The 20,142-nt window shown below is 49.7% G+C and overlaps 1 protein-coding gene across 2 annotated transcripts; it reads right to left on the reverse strand.

The window, feature by feature from the left end:
- Window positions 1-171: 171 nt before the first annotated feature.
- On the reverse strand, window positions 172-14,072 carry zyx (zyxin). 2 transcript variants are annotated; one of them, XM_084668790.1, is made up of 10 exons: window positions 13,817-14,072; window positions 7,808-8,050; window positions 7,027-7,292; window positions 6,810-6,905; window positions 5,067-5,663; window positions 4,682-4,823; window positions 3,657-3,826; window positions 3,338-3,516; window positions 3,045-3,165; window positions 172-2,919 (listed from the first exon to the last, which is right to left on the reverse strand). In XM_084668790.1, exons 2-10 carry the CDS (start codon window positions 8,028-8,030, stop codon window positions 2,806-2,808), a joined length of 1,908 nt encoding a protein of 635 aa, XP_084524916.1. In that variant the 5' UTR covers window positions 8,031-8,050; window positions 13,817-14,072; the 3' UTR covers window positions 172-2,805. The 2 variants fall into 2 exon arrangements, with proteins under 2 accessions (XP_084524916.1, XP_084524915.1); XM_084668789.1 differs by lacking the exon at window positions 13,817-14,072 and adding an exon at window positions 13,063-13,369.
- Window positions 14,073-20,142: the final 6,070 nt, after the last annotated feature.

A 20,142-nucleotide genomic window follows, 5' to 3' on the forward strand; every position in this document is an offset into this window, starting at 1 on the left:
AGAGAGAGACCAGAGAGAGAGAGAGAAAACACAAAAGAGTAAACAGAAACATGCTAAGTAGACAATGTTTTGTTTTCGATTGTGTAATTTATATATTACAGTTTTCAGTTTCAGGTGGAATTATCACAAACTAACCAGCTGGTTTGGAGGAAGGACAACAACTGTTTTGGCAATTAGCAATTTGTTTTATTATTTTGAGTACAGTAAAATGAGAAGAGAAACAAATATAAGGTCAATAATGTTTGCATGTTTTGGAACATAAACATGTACTGTACACTTTCACACTATCATAATTGAGGGATTTATATAAGAACATTATGAAAAAACAAGGCAATAATCATACATGACAATTAAATTAATGTTGGAGGAAAATGGAGAAGGCATTATCATCATCACTGTCATACTGAGCACTAGTGATGGAGGAATGGTGACAAGGGTGAAATAGTTTGTGCAAATAAAAAAAACTGAGATAATACTTAAGATAGTAAAACATAAACAACAACAACATCATCATCACAGCTTACATGCCGAGTCACATTTGGCCACCTGGTTTTGGATGTCGTGTTGGTTATTGTTTAACTGTTGTGCAAGGCGGTGGTCAAATTCATAAGAACAAATGTGTTTGTGGGAAGGAGTGTTGCTATGGGTAACACCAACCTAAAGACAACAGTGGGGTATTATCTTGGAAAAGGACCGCATGCAAACCAACAAACCAACAAAGTCAAAAGTCATAATCGATGTAACACAGTACTGGAAGATTATAAGTAGAGTAACTCAAAATATAACAAATACCAAGACACTATTATACACTAGAAGAGTTATGGCAAAATAGTGGTATTCATTGAACACTGATATATCAGGTACAACACACGCACCAAATGAAAGAGATGTAAAAAAAGAAAAGAAAACGTTTTTAAGTGAATGCCACGAAAAAGGAATAGGAAGTGTGAAAACTGAGGGCCTGCAGTATAAGGTGTTTTCACATGACCCTTCAGTCAGTAACCTGTACTTTGCAGGAGCATCTGAAGCTGCTATTACGTTCCTGCTCTCTGTAGTGGCTGCTTGGTTTTATACGTGTGTGGCTATAATACTTAGAATCCTTGTTCAGGTTTAGAGCATTGAAGAAATAACACAAAGCATTTACAGTTGGAGGGTGTGTACTTACACTTAAAGTAGCAACATTCTGTATCAACCTTACAGAAACAGCTCTATACAGCTCTGGAATACATTGAGACCACAGCACCTTTTCTCTTTTTTTTTTTTTAGTTGAGAAGGATAATTTTGAGTGAGGACCAGAAGGGTCAAATTTGCAGTGGCCTTTAAAATGTTCACCCTTTTGTTCCTCAGTCAAAAATTTCCTTCTCAACATTTTTTATATTTAATTTTTAATGTTATGAAAGAAAAAGGTGCAGTGGTCTCTCGATATATTCCAGAGCTGTAACTTGTTTGCAGTCACAGTAAATGACTGAGACACCAAGACACGTCTTTCTGTAAAACGTTCTAACAAGAAACACCATATTGTACACTGTTACTCTGCTTTCATTCAGCTGTGCTCCTTTCTGAGGTCACTGGAATGGAATCTGTGTTTGGCACAACTCCCTGTCTCTTTTGTTCTTAACAGCATGCTGCTAAATTACACACTAGGTTGAAATTTGCTATTACACGTCAAATTATTTTCACAATGACTGTTTTATTTATTTCATTTTTATCTTGCATGATCAAATGGAGCAAGACTATCAGACAGCTGTTTGTGTTGCATGCCTATGAAGCCACAAGGTCACACCACAAATGAAAAAGAGCAACGTTCACGATTTTCCACATCTTTTTTTTTTTTTGCACTAAGGTGTTAGCCCTAGGGGAACTACATTTCCCATGCTGCACTGCTCTGAAAACGTGCAATGCCTGATGGGATGTATAGTTCTGAAGAAAGCACACTAAAGGCTGTTAAGCAACTTGTTTGCTCGCAGGCACTACAACTCCTGGTGTGCTTAAGGAACTGCCAGCCCACCAGTGCAGATCTGGGAGCTACAGGGGGACATCAGTCCACCTTAAAACCACATGTCTACATCAGTCCACCTTAAAACCTCTATCGACTCATGTCTACTTAGACACCCCATAATGCTGGAAAAGGAGGCTGTTAGGCACTGACTTAAGATCAGCTAAACCTCCCCTATGTCTCAACCATCACGATCCAAGTCAATAGAAAACTGACCTTGGATCAGTGTCTCACAATCACTGTTCAGTCTATATAACAGCCATCATCCCCCCCCGTCCCTTTTGTGACGTCAGACAGAACATTCTTCAGGTCAGAGGTCAGGAGGGCACAAAGGCGACGAGGGAGGGCGGCCATTTTGGACTGGTGAGACCGAGCCCATGACAAAGATGTGTTTGTGCAAGTCATGCTGGGGAGATTCAGCGTAAACACAGAGCGGCCGTGAGATCTAACTCAAGCTCGCGAACAAGGCCAGCGAAGAGGCGAGGAGGGAGGGAGGGAGGGAGGGGGGAGTCGGATGGACAGGAGGGAGAGAAAGGGAGCGAGCGGGCGAGAGGAGAAGAGTGTACATCAGTGCAGTACATTACCTCTGCATTGAAGGAGGAGAGATGGAGAGAGAGACAGGAGAGGAACACTACCACCAGACAACTCGATACAAACATCCTCTACCTCACAAACACTCACGTGCGCACATGTAAAGCCCTGTTGCAAAGACATGAAGGGAACTGAAGGGATCCTGTGCTTTGGATTTGTTTCTGTAGTCACCCCCCCCCCCCCCCCCTCTCTATGAATGACAGTTGTTTTACACCCAATCAGTGCATGGCCTGCTTGGCTCGGTGGGTGTGGCATTTCATGCACAGTATCTTGCCGTCCAATGGGTAGCAGCCGTCTGCATCCGCTTCTATGGAGAGGGGGCGGGAGCAGTCCTGGAGCAGGGACAGGACGAGGCAGTGTCAGAGGCAGTGTCAGAAGGCTCGCTTCCTCAGGTTGTGGGGAAATTGACGTCCTATTTGAACCCGACAATGTTGATGTCACTGTTTGTGGGACTCACCTCACACCGGTAACACTTGAGATGGAAGTTCTTGTCGAGGGCCACGACTCTGACGGTCTCCTCGCTTCCCGGGGCGGGAACGATGGGCTCGTTACAGCTCACACACAGGGGAGAGAACCGCCTGACACACACACACACACACACACACACACAAACACACACACACACACACACACACAAACACACACACAGAGGATGTTAGGACATAGAGCCCATTGACATTCCACAGAGACACACACACACTTCCTTGCGCTCAAGCCTTTACACACACACACACACACACACACACCTACCTGTGATAATCCTGGACACAGTATGGGTTGTTGTTGTCGTCGGTGATGAAGGGCGCCCCCTCCAGGCTGCAGGAGCAGGTGCTGCAGCGGAAGCAGTGTGCGTGGAAGCACTGACCCACCGCCTTCAGCACGCGGTCTGTGATCTTCTCTCCACAGCGAGAGCACACCGCCAGGGAACTCTGAGGAAGATGCCACACTGTTCATGTGTGTGTGTGTGTCTTTCTCTCTCCCCCCCGCCGTACGAACATACCGAGAAGGCCAGGCGAGGTGTGTGTGTGTGTGTGTGTGGGGTGGGATCACGCGGCGTGGGGGTCCTCACCACGTAGCAGTCCTCACACTCCGGGGTCCCGTCCTTGTCGTAGAACTGCATGCCCTGCAGGGGGCGATGGCAGCTCAGGCAGCAGAAGCAGTCCGAGTGGAAGAGCTTGTCCATGGCTCGCACGGCCGGCTGGGTGCGCGACAAGGACTCCTTACACTTACCACACACCTCTGAGGGGGAGGGGAGAGAGAGAGAGAGACAGAGAGAGAGAGACAGAGAGAGGGAGAGAGAGACAGAGAGAGAGACAGAGAGAGAGACAGAGAGAGAGAGAGAGAGACAGAGAGAGAGAGAGGGAGAGAGAGACAGAGAGAGAGAGAGACAGACAGAGAGAGAGACATAGAGAGAGACAGAGAGAGAGACAGAGAGAGAGAGAGGGAGAGAGACAAAGAGAGGGAGAGAGAGACAGAGAGAGAGAGAGGGACAGAGAGACAGAGAGAGAGAGAGACAGACAGAGAGAGAGACATAGAGAGAGACAGAGAGAGAGACAGAGAGAGAGAGAAACAGAGAGAGGGAGAGAGGGACAGAGAGAGACAAACAGAGAGACAGACAGAGAGAGAGACATAGAGAGAGACAGAGAGAGGGAGAGAGAGACAGAGAGAGACACAGACAGAGAGAGAGACATAGAGAGAGACAGAGAGAGAGACAGAGAGAGAGAGAGAGAGAGAAAGACAGAGAGAGAGAGAGAGAGAGAGAGAGAAAGACAGAGAGAGAGAAAGAGACAGAGAGAGAGACATAGAGAGACAGACAGAGAGAGAGACATAGAGAGAGACAGAGAGAGAGACAGAGAGAGAGAGAGAGAGAGAGAAAGACAGAGAGAGAGAGAGAGAGAGAGAGAGAAAGACAGAGAGAGAGAAAGAGACAGAGAGAGAGAGAGACATAGAGAGAGACAGAGAGAGAGACAGAGACAGAGAGAGAGAGAGAGAAAGACAGAGAGAGAGAAAGAGACAGAGAGAGTAAACACGATGAAGAGCGTGTGTATGTTTGCGTGAGTGCAGTTGTTTACCTGTGTGAGTGCACGTGTTTACCTGTGGGTGCTGATGTGATGACAGGAGCATGCGTGTCCATATCTTTGATGAAGTCGTTGGTCATTCTCTCCAGCTCCTCCACCTCTCTCATGGAGAGGGGAACCCCACCACCTGGGATGGCGACTGGGCCAGGGGGGGAGGGCTAGGATGGGGTGGGCACAACACAGAGTTCACATTTGCACACACAACCAGGAAGTGCTCCGTACTGTGTTCGGTAAAGGCTTCCAGAAAAATATTTATGTATTGCACTGGGTTCACCATGCATTTGGTGCTTCAATGGTTAAAGAAATGTCTCAAAAATAAAACATATATTTACAGATTCATACTAATCTATATGCAGATCCAGAATAAATGTTTCTGTGAAAGGCTTGGATATATAACATACCTTTGATGGAGAGGGAGATTTAATTGCCTGATTGAAAGAAGAGGGCGGTGATGTCATCGTCTTAGGCTGAGGAGGCGGGCCTTGGGCAGGAGGCGGGTTCACGTTTTCCAGGCTGCCAATGGGAGACTTCTTTAAGTGATTGAAGGCAGGGGGAGCCACTGTGCTGGTCGGAGGCCCAGGGGGCGGGGGTGGGGGGAAGGAGCTGGCTGTGGGGGTGGGTTTAGGGGCGGGGACAGGGGCGGCAGGCGAGGCTGCGCTGAACGGGGCAGGGATGTGGTTCTTGTTCGGCTTCGGCGCCACCGGGGCTGCCATTCGCACCCCGAACCCTGTCCCGGTTTGATTGACAGGAAGGGAACCATTCTTGGGAGTGCCACTCGGGCCTTTAGCCAATGGCTGTGCGGCGGGGGCGGGCGCGGCAGACGCACTGTGATTGGCTTGGTTTCGGTTGGTTCTGGCTTTAAGCTCCTCCGCCCAGGGCGCCGGAGGGGGCTTGTCTCCCATCTCTGGAGGGGGGAGGAAGGAGAGGGCGGGCTTGGGAGCGGTGGGGGGGGGGGCACTCGGCTGCCGTGCAGGTGCTGCGGAGTACTGGCTCGGTAACTACGGAGACGACGACAATGAAAACAAGAGAAGTTTGTTTAATGCACGTTCCTGATATGCTTGACTAGTTCCCTTGTCTTACTGTTGTGCAGAGACTCTGGGCTTATCAGCCACGTTATCAACATTCCATCCACCCTTCCTCTCCACCCACGCTGTGGAATCAGTTTGACAGCCCACAGAAATGCTCGATCTGCAACTTCATTTTTCAGTCGTATCTTACAAATGACTTCTATTGACGGATCCCTACCTGAAGGGCAATGGGCCAGGGGCTTATCAGGAAGAATATGGTTCCTGACATTTCATTTGTGATGTGGCGCCAACATTTTTCTCTCGTGACCCACGTATCCCTCGTCAGATAAAAACATTGTCCATTTATGGACGCTTGTTTCCCGGGTGCCTGAACGCCTGGCAGCAAACTCTCCTCTCAATCCATTTATCTCTTTCCCTCCCTCTCACTCTCTCCACTGCTCTGTATGCATCACTCGTTCTCATTTCAGTGAGAATCACTCACTCAACCCCTCCTTCGCTCTCCTCCTCTTCCCGTCTCTCTCTGTATCTACAGTTTACTCATCCCAGAGTTCAACACAAAATCAGGCATCTTGGAAGCTCTCCAAACTACCTCCACACAGCTGTCTCCTCTCTGTGACTCATTCTCTCTCTGACTCAGCGTCCTTTACCTCCGCACTGCCCCCCGCCCTGTCCCCACATTGCCCCTGTCCTGCCCCCCACACTGCCCCCACCCTGCCCCCCGCCCTGTCCCTGCATTGCCCCTGTCCTGCCCCCCACACTGCCCCCACCCTGCCCCCCGCCCTGTCCCCGCATTGCCCCTGTCCTGCCCCCCACACTGCCCCCCGCTCTTCCTCTCCCTGGTCTCCTCAGTGACGGCCTTGTCACTCCCACACGCCTCACCTAACTCCTGTCACCTTGTGTCCCCTCTCTAACCCTAACCCTCACCTCGCGCCTGTCACCTTGTGTCCCCTCTCTAACCCTAACCCTCACCTCGCGCCTGTCACCTTGTGTCCCCTCTCTAACCCTAACCTCGCGCCTGTCACCTTGTGTCCCCTCTTAAGACATTGTGCACTGGCCCTCCCTCCATCTGGAGACCCCCCGCCCCTCCCTCAGCCAAGCCCAGCACATGTCCTCTACCTTGGGGTTAAACGGTCCCCTGGACTCCATCTCAGAAAGCAGGTCAGTCAGAGAGTCCAGCTGCTGGTCAAAACTAGTCTGCTTCTCTATCAGGTTCTGAGAAGGGGGTCGGGGGAGAGAGGGAGAGAAAATGAAGAATATCAGAGAAACAAGGTCAGAGTCCTTCATACATCCACGGCATTTGACAAACTGGTATGAAAAGGTAGCCCAGACTCACCGGAGAGTTCCCGATGGCACTGGGGACACTGGCCCCAGGGACCGGGAGAGGGGGAGGAGGCGGGGGAGGAGGGGGAGGAGAGGGGGAAGTGGGGTGACAGGCAATGTCCTCAGGGGGGTCCGGGAGGGGAAAATCATCAACCGCGGGTGGGGGAGGGGCGGGGAAGGCAGGGTGGGGGTCCTTCAGGGTAGGGCATGTGGTGAAACATACAGGGGGCGGGGCTAGCTGCTCGGCATCATCCAATGGAGGAGGAGGGGGTGGGAAGTCTGACAGAAAGCAGGAAGTTGATAACGGTTAAAAAGGTGTGACAATACAATTGCACTTCCAAAATGCTGCATTACCACTCCAGGCCAAAGATACAAATCATTTCAATAAAATGGAGGGTTTCATGTTTTTGTTTTTTTCATGTATGTTCAGATGATTGGTCCAAACTCTAGGATCACTAGAAAAACCTATAAAATATTTGACAACAAACCTGCTCTGGACAACAAAAAAACAACATGCTTTCAGTGACATAAAGGGTTAACTGAAATTGAGGGCAGTGAGGACCAGTCATAAAGCTAGCTAAAACCTTCACCTGATTCCTGCCTAAGCTCTACTCTCCCCATGATGAAACAGAGGGCTCAACCACAGCATAGCATCTCACCCATTAGATCCCTTCATACCACACAAACCAGAGCTTGGAGAGGAAGAGGAGGAAGGCTGCTAACTGGATTCGCTCGTAGATTTGACATGCAGGACGTGCATGTCGAGCGAGAGACAACGGCTGCCGTGTTCATACCTTCGTAGAGCGAGGGGGGAGGGGGGGGCATTTGTCCCACTCGACCAATCATGCCCGTGCCGATGGGCGTCGGGGACGGCGCGGAGGGAGGGGTCAAGCTTTTGGGGCGCGGGGGAGCCACGGAGGCGAACTTCTTTGGTTGGTTGTAGAAGGAGGGGGTGGTGACCTTCAGGTTGAGGGAGGTGGTCACCATGAAAGGCTTGCTGCTACTGGAGTCCTCCATCTTGCTTGTGTCTCTTTGATCTGAAGGAGGAACATAAACAGGCATTTACAACAGTGTGGCATTGGGTCTTTTAACATCGGACGTCTTGAAAACTTTTCGTAAGCGATCATAGAAGAGGATCAGGACCCAGAGCGCAGTCATCGGTATTACAATGAGGCTGACGAATGACTCTGGTCATCTCCTTTGTTGGAGCGTCAGTAGTGACACATGATGAAAACATCTCAAACATTCAGTCATACAGCAGTTTTTTTAAATTGCTAACTGACAAGAGTCCTTGTCCTGGAAGAGTATGTGAAATGCCTTTGTGGTCCATTAATAGTATGCATACGCGTCAACACAACCTCCACAGCCCAACAACACAACCTCCACAGCCCAACAACAGCACACACACACACACAGGAGGCCTTCAAAGCACTCGGGTACACACACACACACACACACACGAGGGACTTCAAAGCACTTGAGAGACTCGAGTACACGCACGCACACACACTAGAGCACAGACTAACCATAGAGGTGCTTTCAGAACCAGGGTAACATTGTCACGCGAGGTACGTCAAGAGCGCGGGCGCGCGCGAGGGGGGGGGGTCCTGCTACAGGTTAGCTCAAATATTTACATCACACATGTTTGCCATTAGCAGACGTTATCTGGATGGCCCCAGCTCTCTGAGGAGCGTTTCCCTGAAGGGCTGGGGGCTTCTCACAGTGCCCTCCAGACAGACCCAGACCCAGACCCTATCTCTCTCTCTGCACAGCCCTTCACAGTGCCCTCCAGCCAGACCCAGACCCTATCTCTCTCTCTGCACAGCCCTTCACAGTGCCCTCCAGACAGACCCAGACCCAGACCCTATCTCTCTCTGCACAGCCCTTCACAGTGCCCTCCAGACAGACCCAGACCCAGACCCTATCTCTCTCTCTGCACAGCCCTTCACAGTGCCCTCCAGACAGACCCAGACCCTATCTCTCTCTCTGCACAGCCCTTCACAGTGCCCTCCAGACAGACCCAGACCCTATCTCTCTCTCTGCACAGCCCTTCACAGTGCCCTCCAGACAGACCCAGACCCCATCTCTCTCTCTGCATAGCCCTTCACAGTGCCCTCCAGCCAGACCCAGACCCTATCTCTCTCTCTGCACAGCCCTTCACAGTGCCCTCCAGACAGACCCAGACCCCATCTCTCTCTCTGCACAGCCCTTCACAGTGCCCTCCAGACAGACCCAGACCCTATCTCTCTCTCTGCACAGCCCTCCCCCTGCCTAGTCAAGTCTCTTTCAGCTGTAAACAACTGAGTGAATTGCTTGTCTAGACAGCATCAGTCAGGGCTAGTTAGTTATTCATTCCCAAACGTCCCATCCTTGTATAAAAGAGTGTTTCCTGCGTGCTGGCAGGAGCAGGGCTGGACCCCTTAGGGTTCTCATGCCCAATACCGAAGCTCAGACTGGCTTTAGGGGAATCAACACAGTTCAGTCCCCTTTTTGGGTCACAGCTATTTGGAAGCGATAGGGCTTGTGCAGTATTGTGAAGTTAAGGGACCAGTACTGGAGAAAATTACCAACATAACGCAAACTTCACTGGAACTCTCTCAGTTACAGTGGCATGCAAGTTCTGACAAGAGAAAGAATCATTCAGCAGGTTAAAATATTTCTGATGTGCTGACATAAGCTAGGGCTAGCCACGACCGATCTGACTCAAGGCTTTTAAAATGAACGTTTGGATGTCTTTCCTCTCACAGATGTCTCTCTCAGGTGGCCAAACTTCCAATCCACCAGGAGCCTGAAAGCACCACAGAGGCCTGACTGCAGAGACCCGGGTTTGAATCTGGGGGTTGCCTGGGCCTTGGCTGCATGTATAATCCCCCCTCTCTCCCTCTGCCTTTCCTGTCATTCTATACTGTCACTTCAAAAATAATAAAGGAATAAAATGCCACCCAAAACACGCAACAACAACAACAACAACAGTCCCAGCAAAGTGAGCAGACAAGTGCTGCAACCTGAAAAAAAAAGAGGTAAAAACACGAATCGGATGATCTTTGCTTTTTACTTGAATAATGCAGAAACAAGCGGGAATTAAATATTCAGGAGAATACGGAACAAAATCAACCTGGTTGTCCTGAGCACGTAAACCCACACACACAAACACACACACAGCTGGGCACGATGTCCATATTTCGCCCGTGAACACTAAATATACTCTGACAGACTCCCTCTACCACATCACACAAACAAAACCAAAACCAGCACTCCACCATGTGTGTTCCAGACTGAGACGGCTGGCCTGTGCCACCGAGGTCTGCAGCACTCAGTGGAGTCCTCTAAGGGAATCACGCGCCACACTTGGATGTATAATGGTTTGAACCAAGACTGCGTGATCAGTATGTGTGAACGAGGGGTAGACCAAGAAAGCCTCTGTCGACCCGGTGGTTACAGGACTATAAACCCCTTCTGCCATATTGATGACAATGTGGTTGGATTCAGTTTGCTCCCGGTCTGGATACACTAGACATGGGTAGGTGGGGGGGGGGGGGTGGAGGGGGGTTATACGGTGAGGTAAGCCGTATGGTGATCCAGTCCCATCAGCCCCCCTACTGAACCCTAGGAAATATGATCCCTAAGATGAGACCCTTGCTTTGGCACTACAGCACAATGAGATCATCTGGCTCTACATTTTCCTCTCCCTCCCCCCTCCCTCCCTCTAACTCCCTCGCTGTGGTCCGAGTCTCTCCTGGACGTGGGATACGGTTCTCCCACTGGGGAGAATGGTTGACTGAACTCCTCTCATCCCTTAAAGTCTCTCAATTGCTCTCTCTCGCTTTCTGTTTCTCCCTCCCTCCCTCCCTCCCTCCCTCCCTCCCTCCCTCCCTCCCTCCCTCCCTCCCTCCCTCCCTCCCTCCCTCCCTCCCTCCCTCCCTCCCTCCCTCCCTCCCTCCCTCCCTCCCTCCCTCCCTCCCTCCCTCCCTCCCTCCCTCCCTCCTTTTCTTTCTTTCTTTATTTCCTGTCACTTCCATCCCATGACATCATCAGGGTCTGCATTTCATCACATGCGGCCTTACAGCCATACCTAAGGACGACACGTGTGTCCAGACTAGGGACCGAACATAAATCATCTACTGTAAATAAGAGTTTAGACCTTGTACATTATGAGTTCCACATGGTTGGACACCCGGGGGGGGGGGGGGGGGGGGGGGGGGTTGTTGGCTGATAGCTGCACAGTGTTTTCAAGGCTGACGATGCAAAACCAGTCCACATGGCAACAGACCAGCGTCACACGGAACGGAATATTTGTGACATCTCTGTCCTTCCATGCCGGGCCACAGAATGACTACGGCTATTGTTGCTACGACTCCATTGTAGTACGACTAATGACACACCCACCTTCTGGGGAGAACGTGTCTGTCTGGACGGGGGAGGGAGGGTGAAGGGGGGGGGGCTCACGCAGCAACAAACAAGCTCATGATGTCTCGCCTTACAGGTCACTGGCCTTCCAGTGGGCCCACTCCCACTGCCACTGCCACACCCCGTGTGACAGGACCCCTACTGAGAGACTGCAAGGCCGACATCTAAGAGGCCGCTGTGGAGGTTTGTGAGGAGGATCTGTCAAACAGCCATCCACGCAGCTGCACACTGAAAGTTGACTCACTGATCCAGGAGGAGGGTGCATGAGGACAAAATGTGACAACTGAAAAGAGAGAGATGCAGAGACTGAGAGAGAGAGAGAGAGAGAGAGAGAGAGAGAGAGAGAGAGAGATGCAGAGAGAGAGAGAGAGAGAGAGAGATGCAGAGAGAGAGAGAGAGAGAGAGATGCAGAGAGAGAGAGAGAGAGAGAGAGAGAGAGAGATGCAGAGAGAGAGAGAGAGAGAGATGCAGAGAGAGAGAGAGAGAGAGAGAGAGAGAGAGAGAGAGAGAGAGAGAGAGAGAGAGAGACCGAATTCCACAAAAAATAACAGCGGTGAATAGCAGTATCGCTTGTGCAGCTTCAAATTAGGCCAGACATTCTGTCACCCCGTAGCCACACAAGTGACATCAAGTATCCACTTGAGATCTTCGCCCCCAAATGTAGCCTGGCGTCAGAAAACTACAGGGACTCTGTCTTCTCAAACACACACCACCCTAACCCCAACCAGAGCCACAGAGTCAGAGTTGTTCATAAACATGGTCTATTATGGTGTTGCTTTGAAGACGGCATCACACATTCCCTTTTTGAGAATGTGCACAACCAAGTCTGGATGATATCTACAAATCAGAAGATTTTCACAAACTATATGCCAGTCATTTGTATGTTTCTGTGTCTGTGGGGCAGCATAACCATTAAAAGCACTTACAGCATTAGCTAAATCCTCAGTAATCTCTTGACAAATGTTGCCAGTGATTAGAACAACATCTATAGAAATTTGAGAACACACACTTTACTTTTAATCTTTGGAAATTCGTTTGGGAGAGTACGTTTCCTACAATTGTTAGATTCAGACTTACCGCAAGTTATACTTTGAGAAATGTTACATGTAGCTTGTGTGACAAACCAAAATTAAACACAAAAGCAGCTAGTCATGACATCATGTAATGTATGAATGGACAGCTGGTACTATGAAATCTTGAGTCGTTCTGGTCACTGGGCGCATCTCCCATGTCCTGGTGCCCCACCCACCTCTGGTCTCTGGACATGCCATCGATTAGTTATGGTTACTACAAGTCTGATCTCGATGCGGCTGAGAACCGCTGAAAGCATTTAAAAAACCCATCTGTACAGTTTGTGAATGTAATTTAAAGTCGCCCGTACGCCACAATCTAACAGGCAAACCCAAACTATCTTGCGGTGAAACTGCTTGCTGCTAGCCTGGCTAACTGGACAGCTAGCTAGCGTTCGTTAGCCAATCTAGACCGTAGCAAGAAGAAAACAGCGAACCAAGGATAACTGAGTGTCATTTAATTTATGTTAACTCGTTTCCATGCTAGTTCCTTCCACTAAAGGAGTAAATAGATAAGCGTTTAAACGGGAGCAACGGTTGTTGTATGATGATAGCTACCGTTATGCACTTACCTGGCTTCGTATGAAATCCTGGACACCTCAAGTGCGGATCCAGACAGTCAGTCGCACACTGGACTTACTCGAGCTACGGTTCTACCCTACCCACCTCGATTTATTGCTGTAATACCATTCAACGTATTATTTCTCGAAAGCCCTAGCTGCAACCTATGACGATGCTGTCATTCATGTCTATTTTATTGTGAGGTTTTGGTGACTCTCTTTGCCTGGTTGACGTCTTTGCGAGCTAACTTTATACTGGACTTCCGGTTAAGTGTCTTCCGCATATTCTTTCTTAATTCTTACTGGACATATAGTTTCTGCTAAGCGGACCGAGAAATATATCTGTAAACGTGTGCACATTCAGAAGCAATGTGCTCAAAGGCTATGCAGTCGAGCAGAAAGAGGAACACCACCCAGGGGAGATGAGTAATAACCATAGACCAGTAATCAACCAGGAAACAAAACTTCACCATTTTTGGGCATTGTTATTCAGTACTCATAAGTTTATGACTGCATTCTACACAGAAGAAAATGCATCCATGGTTTACTTGTTGGCTTTGTCAGCAATTTGTCATTTATTCAAATAAAGTGTTAAAGAGACCATTGGATTTGCACACTTTTAGCCTATGATCAACCCAGTGTATACTGACCAATGCACTTATTAAATACTTTTCACCATCATTAAAAATTAAGATCACAATCAGATAAATACTTACCTCTATAAATGTCTGAATGAAGAACAATCTAAAATCAATAAATCCCTTACCCTATAACTCCTTCTTCTCTTTCTCTGTGTAGATCCGAACCTTGTCAAAAAACTTATGTGTGGCCAGTGCTAACTCCTCTCTCCCCCTCTCAGTTCCTCTACAGCTGTTAGACCCTCCCCCTACCGCTCGCTCTCTGGAAAAGGAATGACACCATCCTTCCAAACAAGTTCTTTCTCGTTTGACTTTTGCTCAAGACGTATATATATTACTATGTAAACATCTCTCTCTCTCTCTCTCTCTCTCTCTCTCTCTCTCTCTCTCTCTCTCTCTCTCTCTCTCTCTCTCTCTCTCTCTCTCTCTCTCTCTCTCTCTCTCTTTGCGTTTCTCTCTCCTCCTAGCCCTCTCTGTCTTTTTTTCATACCAGTCTTTCTGCCAGCTTTGTGGATGTGTGTGTGTAAAAAATCTCCAGCAGTACCCCCCCCCCTCTCCCCCCCCCTCTCCCCCTCCCCCCCCCCCCCCCTCTCTCTCTGGATTCTTGCAACATTCTTCCTTCTATGACATCAACCCTGCCTGCCTTTCCTTGTAAGGTCAGAGGGAGAGAGAGAGAGAGCGAGAGAGATAATGGAGGTAAAGACTTGATTAGATACAGATACCAAACTGGTTAGGGGTAAAGAGGGGAACACAAGGGAAAAGATTCTGGCCATAGCACAGAGCCGAAAGAAATCAATCTACTCATTGGTCTTTGTTCCAACATTCAACTTGAAACACATAAATAACTTTCTCTTAAAATGTCTGTTGTTTGCTCTAAACTTCTTGAAAACAGTCATGTACAAGTTCAGGTGGAAAAAACGCATTTCTGTTTCATCTGGCACAGAAACAATAAATCATCATATCCGTAGCAGTGAACAACACCCAGGTGTCTCCTCAGGTACTGAGGAACTTTCGAAACATTTTGTTGATCTGCCTTTTGCTCAATGTGTTTGTCATGCTGAGTAACCTAAACATGGGACCAGTCATCATACTCACATTGACGACGTGGTTCTAGTGGACCTGGACTAACATCACAGCCAGGGGGACGACACCTCCCATCCTACACATCTGCTGCTGTTCTGATGAGGCACGCACACACACTCACACACACACACACACACACACACACTCACACGCACGCACACACACGCACACACACACACAAACACACACACAGATACTCACACACACACACACACACACACACACACACACACACACACACACACACACACACACACACACACACACACACAGATACTCTAGTTATGTGAAACAAGGTGTGTTTGTGGCTATCCAGGTGACCCAGTTTCACATCCCTGAGTCATCTCTGACCAGATGCGGTGGTAAGTGCTACCGTAGTTTCACAGGGTACGGTTATGCAGTGGGCCGTGTCTGGTGTATGGTTCTGGTGGTGAAGTTATCGAGGTCATTGTGTGTGTTTCTGTGGGAAGGCAGTGTTTCTTGATTTACAGGGTGTTTGTGGAGGGGTCTTTGATAGCCTATTGTCCCCCTATGGAATGTTCCAGGCCCTGCCTACTTCCATCAAGGAAAGAACGGCACTTTCCACTGGTACTGCCTGTCTGGTGTGAGGAAAGGTGTTCCCCTGCTCTCAGTGTAATATCTAGACGGCTATGCCAAAAAACATTGTCTTTCAGGAAGTGTAACCATGTGCAAGCTCTGTCTATGTTGAATACAGTTAAGATTATGGTTGAAGTTGGTCTGTATTTCTTATTCCTGTACTTGGCAGGCTGGTGTTTGTCTGTTTGTTTTGTTGAGTTTGATTCGGGCAGTGGGAGGGCAGCCCTAAGGTCCTTCTGTCAGTCTGGAGGTTGGGCTAAAAAAAACAGGAGGCCATCAGAATCAGAGCCAGACAGCCTGGAATGCGGCCAAACCCTGGCATGAGCAGTTTCCCTCCCTCCCCTATCTCTCCTTCCTCTCTCTCTCTCTCCCCCCCACCCTCCCTCCCTCCCTCCCTCCCTCCCTCCCTCCCTCCCTCCCTCCCTCCCTCCCTCCCTCCCTCCCTCCCTCCCTCCCTCCCTCCCTCCCTCCCTCCCTCCCTCCCTCCCTCCCTCCCTCCCTCCCTCCCTCCCTCCCTCCCTCCCTCCCTCCCTCCCACACCCATCCAGGGTGGCTCTTCCTCCTCCCTCCCCTCCTACCTCTTTTTCTTCTCCTCCTTCAACCTCTTTCCCTCCCCTGTGAGTGAGTCATTACCTGCACATATCCTGCTGCCAAGTTAATATCCTGCTCTCAATCCAGCTTTGGAGCGTGGATATCACACACAAACAAACATTTCACTACGCTGAATTTCTTTACTCCCAGAGACAATCTTGCACCTTTAATTCAGCTCACAGTTCCATGGGGCAATTGTTCAGCAATATTTACCACCAGATATTTTCCGATTTTCCAAAGAGTCTCCAAGGAAAATAAGCAGATTAATATTTTGACAATACATATTCTAGCAATATTGGAAACATCCCTGTACAGCCAATTTTCTCTCTCTCAAAATCACAGCTACCTAATACCAACTCAGACCGCAGTTCTACATTCAGCCAGCAGATGTCAGTATAACCTTCATCGGCACCACACAGTCAGCCAGCTCCCAGGGTGAGAAAGGAAGGTGACAGGTAACAGGAGACAAGAGGAGACTGACAGGGTATAGAAAGAGGTACTGATCGACATGGACGTTTAGCAGAACAGACAGCAGGACAGGTGTGCAGGTGCAGATGGTTTGACTGTAAGCACCAGAGATGAACTCTTAACCGAGCGGTCATCTAGACAAGAGGAGGAAACAGGGAATGTAGGGTAAGTGAAGGGGAGAACGAAGATCATTCTAAATAATAGAGAATAGCTGGGATCTTATTAAAAACCTCAGCCTTACCATGTCACACATTACCCAGCCAAAACATTGAACTTGCAACAATCCTACAACATTAAAGAGCGTCTTTATAATGAACAGAATCCACTCACCTAAATATGGTCGTTGAAGGTTGAATCGTGTTTGTGTGACGGCCATCTTTGCCCCAGCTCATGTGTTACAGATGAGATTACTGTCAAGGCCTGGCCCCCTCACGGCTGGCCTTGTCTTACGATGACAGGCCATGTCATAGATCACCGCACTGTCACAGCTGTGCGTGTGTGTGTGTGTGAGAGAGAGAGCATGGAAACATCTGTATACGTGGGCTTGTATGTTCATGGGGATCTCAGTGTTTGTACACACCGACCTAAGATCTTCATGCCACCCATGTCCTGAGTTAAACACACCTGTTGTCTGGGCAGACTGCGAAAGAGAGGCCGGAGATGAAGGACAGTTGAGAGGGAGACTCTGACTGACTAAGTCATGGTGATTGGCAGACGGAGTTAGATACAGTAAAAGGGAGAAGGAAGAGGTGGAGGTACACTTACAGGGCAAAACAAAGACACTATCTTTCAGGGGGAGAGAAGAAAAAAAGAGATAGACATTGAGATTGAGAACTGCAGGGACAGAGAGATAGAGAGAGAGAGAGACAGAGAGAGAGAGAGAGAGGGGGAGAGAGAGAGAGAGAGAGACAGAGAGAGAGAGAGAGAGAGGCAGAGAGAGAGAGAGAGAGAGAGAGGCAGAGAGAGAGAGAGAGAGAGAGGGGGGGAGAGAGAGAGAGAGAGAGAGAGGAGAGAGAGAGAGGGAGACAGAGAGACAGAGAGAGAGAGAGAGAGAGAGAGAGAGGGGGAACTCTGGGGGCCACATGCTACTCAACCACTAATTAAAGAGATCAGAGGGAGGTGTTGTATCTAGATGGGGGTCACAATGTTGTAGTTTATCTGTGTTCCCTGGGTGAGGTGGGCTCCCTCTAACACTCCCCGTCCCGTCCCCTCTCCCACCCCACGCTGCTCTCTCCTCCCCTCTCCCAGCCCACGCTGCTCTCTCCTCCCCTCTCCCACCCCACGCTGCTCTCTCCTCCCCTCCCCTCTCCCACCCCACGCTGCTCTCTCCTCCCCTCCCCTCTCCCAGCCCACGCTGCTCTCTCCTCCCCTCCCCTCTCCCAGCCCACGCTGCTCTCTCCTCCCCTCTCCCACCCCACGCTGCTCTCTCCTCCCCTCCCCTCTCCCACCCCACGCTGCTCTCTCCTCCCCTCCCCTCTCCCACCCCACGCTGCTCTCTCTTCTCCTCCCCTCTCCCACCCCACGCTGCTCTCTCCTCTCCTCCCCTCCCCCAGCCCACACTGCTCTCTCCTCTCCTCTCCCAGCCCACGCTGCTCTCTCCTCCCCTCCTTCTCCCAGCCCACGCTGCTCTCTCCTCTCCTCCCCTCTCCCACCCCACGCTGCTCTCTCCTCCCCTCCTCTCTCCCACCCCACGCTGTTCTCTCCTCCCCTCCCCTCTCCCACCCCACGCTGCTCTCTCCTCCCCTCCCCTCTCCCAGCCCACGCTGCTCTCTCCTCCCCCCTCCTTCTCCCTCACACAACATACCGAAACACACACACTGTGCTGGCCTCCCATAAACAATGCAGGATCGGGGCAGATTAAAGCTGAACGGCCTGTCGAGTTCTTGTACACAATTAGAGTTAAACCCTCTCTTCTCATCTTCCCCCTGCTTCTCTTTCTCTACTCCCCCAAAACCATCTCCCTTTCACGCTCTTTCTTTCCCTCCACCACTCTCTCTCTCGTTCTCTTTATTTCTTCCTCCCCCGCTCTCTCTCTCTCTCTCTCTCTCTCTCTCTCTCTCTCTCTCTCTCTCTCTCTCTCTCTCTCTCTCTCTCTCTCTCTCTCTCTCTCTCTCTCTCTCTCTCTCTCTCTCTCTCTCTCTCTCTCTCTCTCTCTCTCTCTGTCCCCTGTGGAATACTAATTTGAGCGTCTTCTCCTCACCTCTGCTCCGCCTTGCATGACTCAATGCTTTGCCCGCCTTCCCTATCCACTATCCCCGTCTGCTCCTCCCTCGTCCTCTCCCTCCATCTGTCCCCATTGCTGCCCGTTTATCCTCCTCTCCTAGTGTGTGTTAAGTCAAGGAAACATTATTGACCATAACTGCCCTCCCCCCCTTCCCCCCTTCCCCCTCCTCCACTTCCCCTGAAACCCCTTATAGAAACAGGACATAAATATATAATCAGCCCTGAGAGAGAGGCGGCATGGGCCATCCTGGATGGACAGAAATAGAGAGAGACAGAAACAGAGGTAGAGAGAAGGAGGGAGTTGGAGGGTGTCAGAAAGAAGTAGAGAAAAGAGTGAGGAGAGGGGATGGATGGAGGAGGGAAAGATGGAGAGATAAGGAGAGGGAATGGTGGAAGGTGAATATAGATTTGTTTTGAAACACATGGAGGTCAGAGGAGAGAAAAGAGGGTTGTAGAGAGAGAGAGAGAGAGAGAGAGAGAGAGAGAGAGAGAGACAGAGAGAGAGAGAGAGAGAGAGAGAGAGAGAGAGAGAGAGAGAGAGAGAGAGAGAGAGAGAGAGAGAGAGAGAGAGAGAGAGAGAGAGAGAGAGAGAGAGAGAGAGAGAGAGAGAGAGAAAAAGGGAGAGTTGGATGAGGGAGATATGCAGATAAAATAGCCACTCCTCTCACTGTTTTTGTCACGAGAGGGAGGGGGGAGAAAAGTGAGAGGGAGATTCAGGGATGGAAAGAGATAGGGAGGGAGGGAGAGATGCAGGGATGCAGGGATGGAAAGTGAAGGAGGGAGACAAAAAGAGAGAGAAGCAGAACCGCACAGGAGAGGATCACTGTCTAAAATGACAGAATAGAGAGAGTGAGAGAGAGAGAGAGAGAGAGACAGGGAGAGAGAGAGAGAGAGAGAGAGGTGGGATCTGGAGATATGGCTGTGGAGGAATACCCTCTTCTCTCACTAATGCCAATACTGGCAATCCCAGTGCGTGCATGCATTATTTGAACGCAGCGTGTGTGCGAGACAGACGGAGAGAAAGAGGAGGAGTTTGGAAGGGGAGGGAGGAGAGAGTGTGGGTGGTGAAAAGGGGGAGGGGAGAAGAATTGAGGAGCATCGAGTAGGAGGAGGAGGAGGAGGAGGAGGAAGAGAGGCAATAGGGAACAGCTGCAGTGCATTGTTAGGCAGAGTGCATACGGGAGAGGGAGACAGAGAGAGAAGCCCCCATTTTAGATGAGGAATACTACAGCAGTGCAGTGATATCCACAACAATGACAACAATGGCATCCAACTGCTCTTCAGCCCTCTTCCACTGATCCTCTAACAGTAACCCCATGCTTTCAGTACACGTGTATTCTCTCTCTAATGCAAGCTTGGCTCTCTTCATTTTACTGTCTGGAAGTCTTATTTCCTTTGTGATTCCTCCACTTCACACCTGATGAAGTCGATATGAATTCTTTTTTTACGATGGAGAAAAAATATTTATTTTGCAAATGTTGTAACCAGGTAG

The sequence above is a fragment of the Hypomesus nipponensis genome, chromosome 2 (genome assembly GCF_054491055.1).
Source record: "Hypomesus nipponensis isolate SF chromosome 2, ASM5449105v1, whole genome shotgun sequence".
In the NCBI taxonomy this organism is placed as follows: domain Eukaryota; kingdom Metazoa; phylum Chordata; class Actinopteri; order Osmeriformes; family Osmeridae; genus Hypomesus; species Hypomesus nipponensis.